The sequence below is a fragment of the Pseudophryne corroboree genome, chromosome 5 (genome assembly GCF_028390025.1).
Source record: "Pseudophryne corroboree isolate aPseCor3 chromosome 5, aPseCor3.hap2, whole genome shotgun sequence".
NCBI lineage: Eukaryota > Metazoa > Chordata > Amphibia > Anura > Myobatrachidae > Pseudophryne > Pseudophryne corroboree.
The window spans coordinates 212,728,230-212,741,627 of NC_086448.1; the positions used below are offsets into that span (position 1 = coordinate 212,728,230).

The window sequence follows — 13,398 nt, forward strand, 5'->3', positions numbered from 1 at the left end:
ATCAGTGCATCCGCCTGCTGGGAAAGATGGTAGCGGCCTACAAGGCTCTACAATTTGGCCGATTCCACGCCAGGGTGTTCCAATGGGACCTACTGGACAAGTGGTCCGGATCGCACCTACACATGCACCGGAGCATAATCCTGTCAACAAAAGCCAGAATTTCACTCTTGTGGTGGCTTCAAAGTTCTCACCTCCTGGAGGGACGCATGTTCGGGATTCAGACTTGGATCCCGGTGACCACAGATGCAAGCCTCCGAGGTTGGGGAGCAGTCAGGAAAGGGGAAAGCTTCCAAGGACGATGGTCAAGTCAAGAAGTACTCCTTCACATAAACATTCTGGAATTGAGAGCTGTGTACAACAGCCTTCATCAAGCGGCACACCTTCTTCAAGGTCGTCCCATACAGATCCAGTCAGACAATGTAACGACAGTAGCTTACATAAACCGCCAGGGCGGAACAAAAAGCAGAGCGGCAATGGCAGAGGTGACAAAGATAATCCTCTGGGCAGAAAGACATGCAAAAGCTCTGTCGGCAATTTTCATTCCGGGAGTGGACAACTGGGAAGCAGACTTCCTCAGCAGACACGATCTCCATCCAGGAGAATGGGGCCTCCACCCAGAAGTCTTTGCAGAGGTAGCAGATCGTTGGGGCATTCCTCAAGTAGATATGATAGCATCATGTCTCAACAAGAAGCTTCAGAAATATTGTTCCAGGTCAAGAGACCCACAAGCAATAGCAGTGGATGCACTGATGACCCAGTGGGTGTTTCAGTTGGTGTATCTGTTCCCTCCACTTCCACTAATACCAAAAGTTCTCAAGATCATCAGAAGAACCGGGTTCGAGCAATTCTCATTGCTCCAGACTGGCCAAGGAGGGCTTGGTATCCAGATCTTCAGGAGTTATTACTGGAAGATCCCCAGCCTCTTCCTCTTCGCGAGGACCTGCTTCAGCAGGGGCCGTTTGTTTATCAAGACTTACCGCGGCTGCGTTTGACGGCATGGCTGTTGAGTGCCAGATCCTAGCCCGTAAGGGTATTCCCAATGAAGTCATTCCCACACTTATTCTGGCCAGGAAAGGGGTAAGGTCCAAACATTACCATCGTATTTGGAGAAAATATGTATCTTGGTGTGAATCCAAGAAGTATTCTGCGGTGAAGTTTAAATTAGGACGTCTTCTATTTCTACAGGCGGGTGTGGATGCTGGCTTGAGATCAGGGTCTATCAAGGTCCAAATTTCGGCCTTGTCCATTTTCTTTCAGAAACAGTTGGCTTCCCTTCCTGAGGTCCAGACGTTCGTGAAGGGGGTTCTGCGCATCCAACCTCCCTTTGTGCCTCATGCGGCGCCATGGGATCTTAATGTGGTGTTGCAGTTCCTTAAATCGGACTAGTTTGAGCCTCTACAAGAGGTAGAGTTGAAGTTTCTCACTTGGAAAGTGGTCATGCTGTTGGCCTTGGCCTTAGGCAGACGAGTGTCTGAATTAGGGGCTCTGTCACACAAGAGTCCTTATTTGATTTTTCATGAAGATCGAGCTGAACTGCGGACACGTCAGCATTTTCTTCCAAAGGTTGTGTCTTATTTACATATCAACCAACCTGTGGTGGTGCCAGTGGCTTCTGACACCTCAGCCATTTCAAAGTCCTCGGATGTCTTCAGAGCGTTTAGGACTAATGTTGCAAGAATGGCTCGGATAAGGAAAACAGAATCTTTGTTTGTCCTCTATGACCCCAACAAGATTGGGGGTCCTGCTTCTAAGCAGACTTTTGCGCCTGGATCAGAGGTACCATTCAGCACGCTTATTCCACGGCAGGATTGCCGTTACAGAGTTCGGTAAAGGGCCACTCTACAAGGAAAGTGGGTTCTTTCTGGGCAGCTGCCCGGGGTGTTTCGGCATTGCAAATTTGCAGAGCAGCTACTTGGTCAGGGGCAAACACGTTTGCTAAGTTTTATAGGTTTGACACCTTGGCTGCTGACGACCTTCAGTTTGGTCAGTCAGTTCTGCAGGAACATTAGCACTTTCCCGCCCGTACTGGGAGCTTTGGTACATCCCCATGGTACTAAAATGGACCCCATTTTAGTCATAGAGCATCCTCTATGACGTAAGAGAAAATAGGATTTTAATTACCTACCGGTAAATCTTTTTCTCGTAGTCCGTAGAGGATGCTGGGCGCCCGCCCGCCCAGTGCTCATTTTTCCTGCAGAATTACATTTTATCTTTTTACACAGGTTCTCATGTGTTAAGATGTTCACAGCTGTTGCTGTTGCGTTATGCATGCACGTTAGCATGGGTTATGTTGAAAGCCATGTTAGGCGGCGTGTTTTGTATGGTGTGAGCTGGTATGAATCTCGCCACTAGTTTAATGTAAATTTTTCTCTCGAAGTTGTTAGTCTCTTCGGGCACAGTTCCTATACTGAGGTCTGGAGGAGGGGCATAGAGGGAGGAGCCAGTTCACACTGTTGAAAAGTCTTAAAGTGCCGAAGGCTCCTGCGGAACAGTCTATACCCCATGGTACTAAAATGGACCCCAGCATCCTCTACGGACTATGAGAAAAGGATTTACCGGTAGGTAATTAAAATCCTATTATACGCGTGTGATATTTCTTTTTGATAGAAATCAACGGGTCCGTTCCTTAAGACTAAGATGTGAATGGCAGTATAAAGGACTAGACGTAAAGTATGACCTCCCAGTGAGTTTAGCCAGGCCTAAGTACATGTTTTGGGAACAGGGTTGGAATTGCCTTGGTAGTAGTGAAGATACATTGGTGCCTGCAGCTGGGGTGGGCTGCTTTCCCTATCAAAGCACCATGTCACAATAATGGTGCTGCATTTAGGATTTACCGAGGATCCCTCTAGATCACAGGTTCTCAAACCTGCAGACCTTTTAAAATATGTCAGTGAGTAATTAATACACCTGTGCACCTGCTGGGTTACCTGCAAAACATGCACTGTGTGGGGTCCTGAGGACCAAGTTTGAGAACCACTGCTCTAGATGTTAGGATCTGATTGATGTCTATATAACACAGGTTCTCAAACTCGGTCCTCAGGACCCCACACCGTGCATGTTTTGCAGTTCTCCTCACAGAATCACAAGTGAAATAATTAACTCCACCTGTGGACCTTAAAAATGTGTCAGTGAGTAATTAATACACCTGTGCACTTGCTGGGGTCCTGAGGACCGAGTTTGAGAACCCCTGCTATATAACCATAAGGCAGCCACTGTAGTCTGCTTCCTATTGGTTACTATATCTGCAGTCACACACTAATCAGAAAAGGGAGTTTCAAGAAAACTGAAGGAGGTGAGAAATTCTGATTCATGTACTTGGGATGAGACCTTACAGAATTTGTTATGGAGCCCAAATAAGGCTGGTTACCCTCTCCTAACTCCTGTCTACAAAATTGAGCAACAGTACATGAAAACTAATGGATATTTTTTTTTATAAAATGCTTTTTCTATGTGCTTTTTTTCTGCATTGAGGTAAATCCTCAAAAAAAGAAACATTGGGGCAGATGTATTAACCTGGAAAAGGGATAAAGAAGTGATAAAGTAGTGATAAGTGCAACGTGATAACGCACCAGCCAGTCATTACAGAAAATGACAGTTAAGGGGGGTACACACGGAGTGATCCCGAAAATGTCGAAAAACGGGATATTTTCGCCCCCCAAAAAAATCGACAATGCAATTCAGTACTTTTCGTCAAAAAAACGGCCATTCCAAATTCGACTTTTTGAAATTCGACATTTGTCAAATTCGACATTTCTGCAATGGTACAAATGCGGCATTTCGACAAAAGTATATTCAATTGAAGATTTTAGACAGTAAATTCGTCATTTTCAATCCGCCACACTTTGCTGGCGGAATCTAATAAAAAAATTTAAAAAGATGTTTTTTTTGTGTTTTTTTTTATTGGTAATAGCGTATCTATTTATATTAGAAGGGATTAGGTACTTGGTTTGTCTATTTAGGAGGCACAAGTATTATTTATATATTTGTAAAGAAAAAAAAAAAAAAATATATATATATATATATATATTTTTTTTTTAATGGAATGGGGTAAAAAAAAATCAGAAAAAAAAATGCATGGGGTCCCCCCTCCTAAGCATAACCAGCCTCGGGCTCTTTGAGCCGGTCCTGGTTGCCAAAATACGGCAAAAAAATGACAGGGGATCCCCCGTATTTTAACAACCAGCACCGGGCTCTGCGCCTGGTCCTGGTGCAAAAAATACGGGGGACAAAAAGAGTAGGGGTCCCCCGTATTTTTTGTACCAGCACCGGGCTCCACTAGCTGGACAGATAATGCCACAGCCGGGGGTCACTTTTATACAGCGCCCTGCGGCCGTAGCATTAAATACCCAACTAGTCACCCCTGGCCGGGGTACCCTGGAGGAGTGGGGACCCCTTCAATCAAGGGGCCCCCCCCCCCCAGCCACCCAAGGGCCAGGGGTGAAGCCCAAGGCTGTCCCCCCCCCCATCCAAGGGCTGCGGATGGGGGGCTGATAGCCATGTGTAAAAATGAAAAAATATTGGTTTTTTTCCAGAAGAACTACAAGTCCAAGCAAGCCTCCCCCGCAAGCCGGTACTTGGAGAACCACGAGTACCAGCATGCGGGGGGGAAACGGGCCCGCTGGTACCTGTAGTTCTACTGCAAAAAATATAAATAAATAAAATTTAATGCCACGGCCGCAGGGCGCTGTATAAAAGTGACCCCCGGCTGTGGCATTATCTGTCCAGCTAGTGGAGCCCGATGCTGGTACAAAAAATACGGGGGACCCCTACTCTTTTTGTCCCCCGTATTTTTTGCACCAGGACCAGGCGCAGAGCCCGGTGCTGGTTGTTAAAATACGGGGGATCCCCTGTCATTTTTTCCCCATATTTTGGCAACCAGGACCGGCTCAAAGAGCCAGAGGCTGGTTATGCTTAGGAGGGAGGACCCCACGCAATTTTTTTTCGGGTTTTTTACCGTTTTTTAAACATTTTTAAAAAATCGAATCAAAATCCGTCAAATAGTCCGTTTTTCGACAGCGGGACTGTCGAATTCGTTTTTTATTGAATATGTCGAATTCCGGCACCCACCTGCCGGAATTCGACGGTCGAATTGTGTCGAATTTAAAAACGGGCAAAAAAGTGCCGCAATTCGCCCGGAATTGCATATACCCCTATAATTGACAAAGTATTTATTTTGATATTGTTTTTACATTACTTTCATTGCACTTTTGAGTATTCTGGTGCTAGAATAAATAATGAATAATAATGTTAATAAATTACTTGCAGAAAGTCTATTGTAGTTTTATTTTATATTGTCATCATGTAGGCGAATAAAAGTTCTGCAGAAACCCCTGTATTGGATTGTGAATACAGATTAGATATGGTTACATTGCCAGTACTATCAGCTGTGACACCTGATGTCCCACAACAAAAGTAAGTACTCATATCTGTTCCTATAATGTGCCTTGTTGATCTCCGAGTTACACTGGCAGAATAATTGACATAATTCCATTTAGTTTCTTCACTGCCAAGTTCTTTTATGTATCTGTTACTAATCCAGTAACTAGTCATCAATGACTATGCACATTTTGGGCTGACTGGTGGCTAATGTGCAAAGCACACTGCCTGCAAACCAGATAGTTAGTGCTTGAATCACTGGATCAGTGTCACAACTGAGGGCTGGTGCTGACTAGAGGAAGCCTCAGTTGTAGGGGCTGAGGTATACTTAAACCTAGGAGGTAGTATAGGACTCTTAGACATGCAGAGGGACTTGCAGTACCAATGCCCGAAGGCGTGACCACGAAAACAGGAGTATAGTTTATGGGTTTTATTTAAGCACAGTTCTGATGGTACATCGGCAGTTGCAATATTCAGGTATGGAAATGAAATAGAAACAATACACAGTTCCTAGTAATGCAGCAGTGGAGAGGATGCCTCTGGGTGCGGTAATATCAGGAAACAGTCTTAGGAGACCAGGAGTTGGTATGTCCTTAACCAGCACCCATCCGCTGAGTAATAGAATGAGAGGAGGAACTGACCAGCAGATGTTCCACTGGAAGCTGGTAGTACTGTTGAGCACAAATGAACTGCCGGATATGCCGGGTGGAACCGGACCAGATGATGAACTGTGTAAAAGTGCAGAAGCACCAATGTAGCTAGAGATCAATGGTTATTGGAGATCGATGGCGGAGCACCGATGGTATTTTGGAAATCGATGGCGGAGCACCGATGGTACTGGAAACAGGACACCGCTGGAAGCCGGATGTTGGAAGCCGGTGTTTGCAATCAACCAGTCACAGGATGCAATGACAGAGCACTGCGGAGTCAGGCTGCACCGCAACTGATACGGGTCTCTAGTGGAGTTGGAGACAGGAGCTGGAATATCTGAAGCAGATAAAACAACCACAAGGAGGAGAGACTGGTAACACTGGGTTTGACAAGCAAAGAACTGATAATTTCCTGGTTCAGGAACAGGATATTTTCTCCTACGTCCTAGAGGATGCTGGGGACACTTCAAGAACCATGGGGTATAGACGGGATCCGCAGGAGACATGGGCACTTTAAGACTTTAAACGGGGTGTGAACTGGCTCCTCCCTCTATGCCCCTCCTCCAGACTCCAGTTAGATTCTGTGCCCAGTGAGACTGGATGCACTCTGAGGAGCTCTCTTGAGTTTCTCTGAAAAAGACTTTTGTTAGGTTTATTATTTTCAGGGAGAATTGCTGGCAACAGTCTCCCTGCTTCGTGGGACTTAGGGGATAGAAGCAGACCTACTTCTGTGAGTTTCAAGGCTCTGCTTCTTTGGCTACAGGAAACCATTAGCTCCTGAGGGTCTGAACGCTAGGTACGCCTAAATGCTCGTTCCCAGAGCCCGCCGTCACCCCCCTTACAGAGCCAGAAGTCAGAAGAGAGTAGAAGAAGATCTGAAGACTTCAGTGACGGCTTTGAGGTATTGCACAGCGACCGCGCTGCGCTCCATGCTCCCACACACAGACTGCACTACAGGGTGCAGGGCGCGGGGGGTGGGGGCACCCTGGGCAGCATAAAAAATCCTCAATATGGACTGGCAATGTGGTTTTTAAGTGCCTAGGCACTAAATCCGAACCCCCGCCAGTATAAATATTTAAAAAAAATAGCGGGGCTGAAGTGCGCCATTAAGCGGGCGGGGCTTAGCCCTCACAGCTCTCATCAGTGCCATTTTCTCTTCACAGAGCTGCAGAGACGCTGGTCCTTCCTCTACACTTCTGTACAAGTAACAGGGTGCAAAACAGGGGGGGGGGGCACAGTTATTTTGGTGCTGTATATGTAATTATAAAAGCGCTAACGGGTCTGAGGCTTTATATAAGGGATTTCAGAACCGGTATAAGCGCTGGGTTGTGAGCTGGCAAACTCCCTCTGTGTTTCTCTGACAGGCTTTACTGTGGGTCTGTCCCCTATATGCCCAGTGTGTTTGTGGGTGTCGGTACACGTGTGTCGGCATGTCTGAGGCTGAGTGCTCTTCCCAGAAGGAGACTGGATTAGGGAAAGAAACGGCTGTGGGAGTGACCCTGTCGGCACCGCCGACTCCTGATTGGGTAAATGTTTTGAATGCTTTGAATGCGAATGTGGCTTTGTTAAATAAGAGATTAGATAAATCTGAGTCTCAGCCAGGCATGGAAAAAATCTGTGAAGGATGTGTTGTCACAAGTTCAGACCCCCTCGGGGTCACAAAAGCGTTCAATTCCATGGCAGTCTCAGCTAGGAGAGCATTGTGGATTCATCAATGGAATGCTGATGCTGACTCTAAGAAGGCGATGGAGTCTCTGCCGTATAAAGGTGGTGTCTTGTTTGGTGACTGCCTCGCTGACCTGGTATCTACGGCTACTGCGGGTAAGTCATCCTTTTTACTAGAGATGAGCGGGTTCGGTTTCTCTGAATCCGAACCCGCCCGAACTTCATGGTTTTTTTCACGGGTCCGAGCAGACTCGGATCCTCCCGCCTTGCTCGGTTAACCCGAGCGCGCCCGAACGTCATCATGACGCTGTCGGATTCTCGCGAGACTCGGATTCTATATAAGGAGCCGCGCGTCGCCGCCATTTTCACACGTGCATTGAGATTGATAGGGAGAGGACGTGGCTGGCGTCCTCTCCATTTAGATTAGAAGAGAGAGAGAGAGATTGACCTGATTTACTGGAGCTTAGGAGTACTGTAGAAGTGTAGAGAGTGCAGAGTTTACTAGTGACTGACCACAGTGACCACCAGACAGTGCAGTTTTGTTTTATTTAATATATCCGTTCTCTGCCTGAAAAAAACGATACACACAGTGACTCAGTCACATACCATATCTGTGTGCACTGCTCAGCCCAGTGTGCTGCATCATCTATGTATATATATCTGACTGTGCTCAGCTCACACAGCTTATAATTGTGGGGGAGACTGGGGAGCACTGCAGTGCCAGTTATAGGTTATAGCAGGAGCCAGGAGTACATATTATATTAAAATTAAACAGTGCACACTTTTGCTGCAGGAGTGCCACTGCCAGTGTGACTGACCAGTGACCTGACCACACTGACCACCAGTATAGTTAGTAGTATACTATATTGTGATTGCCTGAAAAAGTTAAACACTCGTCGTGTGACTTCACTTGTGTGGTGTTTTTTTTTTTATTCTATAAAAAACTCATTCTGCTGACAGACAGTGTCCAGCAGGTCCGTCATTATATAATATATACCTGTCCGGCTGCAGTAGTGATATATATATATTTTTTTTATCATTATTTATCATCCAGTCGCAGCAGACACAGTACGGTAGTTCACGGCTGTAGCTACCTCTGTGTCGGCACTCGGCAGTCCATCCATAATTGTATACCACCTACCCGTGGTTTTTTTTTCTTTCTTCTTTATACATACATACTACTACATCTCTTTATCAACCAGTCTATATTAGCAGCAGACACAGTACAGTACGGTAGTTCACGGCTGTAGCTACCTCTGTGTCGGCACTCGGCAGTCCGTCCATAATTGTATACCACCTACCCGAGGTTTTTTTTTCTTTCTTCTTTATACATACATACTACTACATCTCTTTATCAACCAGTCTATATTAGCAGCAGACACAGTACAGTACGGTAGTCCACGGCTGTAGCTACCTCTGTGTCGGCACTCGGCAGTCCGTCCATAATTGTATACCACCTACCCGTGTTTTTTTTTTCTTTCTTCTTTATACATACATACTACTACATCTCTTTATCAACCAGTCTATATTAGCAGCAGACACAGTACAGTACGGTAGTTCACGGCTGTAGCTACCTCTGTGTCGGCACTCGGCAGTCCGTCCATAATTGTATACCACCTACCCGTGGTTTTTTTTTCTTTCTTCTTTATACATACATACTACTACATCTCTTTATCAACCAGTCTATATTAGCAGCAGACACAGTACAGTACGGTAGTCCACGGCTGTAGCTACCTCTGTGTCGGCACTCGGCAGTCCGTCCATAATTGTATACCACCTACCCGTGGTTTTTTTTTCTTTCTTCTTTATACATACATACTACTACATCTCTTTATCAACCAGTCTATATTAGCAGCAGACACAGTACAGTACGGTAGTCCACGGCTGTAGCTACCTCTGTGTCGGCACTCGGCAGTCCGTCCATAATTGTATACCACCTACCCGTGGTTTTTTTTTCTTTCTTCTTTATACATACATACTACTACATCTCTTTATCAACCAGTCTATATTAGCAGCAGACACAGTACAGTACGGTAGTTCACGGCTGTAGCTACCTCTGTGTCGGCACTCGGCAGTCCGTCCATAATTGTATACCACCTACCCGTGGTTTTTTTTTCTTTCTTCTTTATACATACATACTACTACATCTCTTTATCAACCAGTCTATATTAGCAGCAGACACAGTACAGTACGGTAGTCCACGGCTGTAGCTACCTCTGTGTCGGCACTCGGCAGTCCGTCCATAATTGTATACTAGTATCCATCCATCTCCATTGTTTACCTGAGGTGCCTTTTAGTTGTGCCTATTAAAATATGGAGAACAAAAATGTTGAGGTTCCAAAATTAGGGAAAGATCAAGATCCACTTCCACCTCGTGCTGAAGCTGCTGCCACTAGTCATGGCCGAGACGATGAAATGCCAGCAACGTCGTCTGCCAAGGCCGATGCCCAATGTCATAGTACAGAGCATGTCAAATCCAAAACACCAAATATCAGTAAAAAAAGGACTCCAAAACCTAAAATAAAATTGTCGGAGGAGAAGCGTAAACTTGCCAATATGCCATTTACCACACGGAGTGGCAAGGAACGGCTGAGGCCCTGGCCTATGTTCATGGCTAGTGGTTCAGCTTCACATGAGGATGGAAGCACTCAGCCTCTCGCTAGGAAAATGAAAAGACTCAAGCTGGCAAAAGCAGTAGCACCGCAAAGAACTGTGCGTTCTTCGAAATCCCAAATCCACAAGGAGAGTCCAATTGTGTCGGTTGCGATGCCTGACCTTCCCAACACTGGACGTGAAGAGCATGCGCCTTCCACCATTTGCACGCCCCCTGCAAGTGCTGGAAGGAGCACCTGCAGTCCAGTTCCTGATAGTCAGATTGAAGATGTCAGTGTTGAAGTACACCAGGATGAGGAAGATATGGGTGTTGCTGGCGCTGGGGAGGAAATTGACCAGGAGGATTCTGATGGTGAGGTGGTTTGTTTAAGTCAGGCACCCGGGGAGACACCTGTTGTCCGTGGGAGGAATATGGCCGTTGACATGCCTGGTGAAAATACCAAAAAAATCAGCTCTTCGGTGTGGAGGTATTTCAACAGAAATGCGGACAACAGGTGTCAAGCCGTGTGTTCCCTTTGTCAAGCTGTAATAAGTAGGGGTAAGGACGTTAACCACCTCGGAACATCCTCCCTTATACGTCACCTGCAGCGCATTCATAATAAGTCAGTGACAAGTTCAAAAACTTTGGGTGACAGCGGAAGCAGTCCACTGACCAGTAAATCCCTTCCTCTTGTAACCAAGCTCACGCAAACCACCCCACCAACTCCCTCAGTGTCAATTTCCTCCTTCCCCAGGAATGCCAATAGTCCTGCAGGCCATGTCACTGGCAATTCTGATGATTCCTCTCCTGCCTGGGATTCCTCCGATGCATCCTTGCGTGTAACGCCTACTGCTGCTGGCGCTGCTGTTGTTGCTGCTGGGAGTCGATGGTCATCCCAGAGGGGAAGTCGGAAGACCACTTTTACTACTTCCACCAAGCAATTGACTGTCCAACAGTCCTTTGCGAGGAAGATGAAATATCACAGCAGTCATCCTACTGCAAAGCGGATAACTGAGGCCTTGGCATCCTGGGTGGTGAGAAACGTGGTTCCGGTATCCATCATTACTGCAGAGCCAACTAGAGACTTGTTGGAGGTACTGTGTCCCCGGTACCAAATACCATCTAGGTTCCATTTCTCTAGGCAGGCGATACCGAAAATGTACACAGACCTCAGAAAAAGAGTCACCAGTGTCCTAAAAAATGCAGCTGTACCCAATGTCCACTTAACCACGGACATGTGGACAAGTGGAGCAGGGCAGGGTCAGGACTATATGACTGTGACAGCCCACTGGGTAGATGTATGGACTCCCGCCGCAAGAACAGCAGCGGCGGCACCAGTAGCAGCATCTCGCAAACGCCAACTCTTTCCTAGGCAGGCTACGCTTTGTATCACCGCTTTCCAGAATACGCACACAGCTGAAAACCTCTTACGGCAACTGAGGAAGATCATCGCGGAATGGCTTACCCCAATTGGACTCTCCTGTGGATTTGTGGCATCGGACAACGCCAGCAATATTGTGTGTGCATTAAATATGGGCAAATTCCAGCACGTCCCATGTTTTGCACATACCTTGAATTTGGTGGTGCAGAATTATTTAAAAAACGACAGGGGCGTGCAAGAGATGCTGTCGGTGGCCAGAAGAATTGCGGGACACTTTCGGCGTACAGGCACCACGTACAGAAGACTGGAGCACCACCAAAAACTACTGAACCTGCCCTGCCATCATCTGAAGCAAGAAGTGGTAACGAGGTGGAATTCAACCCTCTATATGCTTCAGAGGTTGGAGGAGCAGCAAAAGGCCATTCAAGCCTATACAATTGAGCACGATATAGGAGGTGGAATGCACCTGTCTCAAGCGCAGTGGAGAATGATTTCAACGTTGTGCAAGGTTCTGCTGCCCTTTGAAATTGCCACACGTGAAGTCAGTTCAGACACTGCCAGCCTGAGTCAGGTCATTCCCCTCATCAGGCTTTTGCAGAAGAAGCTGGAGACATTGAAGGAGGAGCTAACACGGAGCGATTCCGCTAGGCATGTGGGACTTGTGGATGGAGCCCTTAATTCGCTTAACAAGGATTCACGGGTGGTCAATCTGTTGAAATCAGAGCACTACATTTTGGCCACCATGCTCGATCCTAGATTTAAAGCCTACCTTGGATCTCTCTTTCCGGCAGACACAAGTCTGCTGGGGTTGAAAGACCTGCTGGTGAGAAAATTGTCAAGTCAAGCGGAACGCGACCTGTCAACATCTCCTCCTTCACATTCTCCCGCAACTGGGGGTGCGAGGAAAAGGCTCAGAATTCCGAGCCCACCCGCTGGCGGTGATGCAGGGCAGTCTGGAGCGACTGCTGATGCTGACATCTGGTCCGGACTGAAGGACCTGACAACGATTACGGACATGTCGTCTACTGTCACTGCATATGATTCTCTCCCCATTGAAAGAATGGTGGAGGATTATATGAGTGACCGCATCCAAGTAGGCACATCACACAGTCCATACTTATACTGGCAGGAAAAAGAGGCAATTTGGAGGCCCTTGCACAAACTGGCTTTATTCTACCTAAGTTGCCCTCCCACAAGTGTGTACTCCGAAAGAGTGTTTAGTGCCGCCGCTCACCTTGTCAGCAATCGGCGTACGAGGTTACATCCAGAAAATGTGGAGAAGATGATGTTCATTAAAATGAATTATAATCAATTCCTCCGCGGAGACATTGACCAGCAGCAATTGCCTCCACAAAGTACACAGGGAGCTGAGATGGTGGATTCCAGTGGGGACGAATTGATAATCTGTGAGGAGGGGGATGTACACGGTGATATATCGGAGGATGATGATGAGGTGGACATCTTGCCTCTGTAGAGCCAGTTTGTGCAAGGAGAGATTAATTGCTTCTTTTTTGGGGGGGGTCCAAACCAACCCGTCATATCAGTCACAGTCGTGTGGCAGACCCTGTCACTGAAATGATGGGTTGGTTAAAGTGTGCATGTCCTGTTTTGTTTATACAACATAAGGGTGGGTGGGAGGGCCCAAGGACAATTCCATCTTGCACCTCTTTTTTCTTTTCTTTTTCTTTGCGTCATGTGCTGTTTGGGGAGGGTTTTTTGGAAGGGACATCCTG

The 13,398-nt window shown here is 46.7% G+C and overlaps 1 protein-coding gene across 19 annotated transcripts in view; it reads left to right on the forward strand.

Moving 5' to 3' along the window:
• The window catches only part of CCDC7 (coiled-coil domain containing 7), a 502,159-nt gene that overhangs the window by 166,191 nt on the left and 322,570 nt on the right, over positions 1–13,398 (forward strand). For 18 of the 19 annotated variants that reach the window (XM_063922082.1, XM_063922092.1, XM_063922099.1 and 15 more), the window contains exon 12: positions 5,306–5,412. The exons of the other annotated variant lie outside the window; for it this stretch is intronic. In XM_063922082.1, the coding sequence (XP_063778152.1) occupies positions 5,306–5,412 (107 nt within the window). The remainder of the gene's footprint in view (positions 1–5,305; positions 5,413–13,398) is intronic. 19 annotated transcript variants of the gene reach the window in all.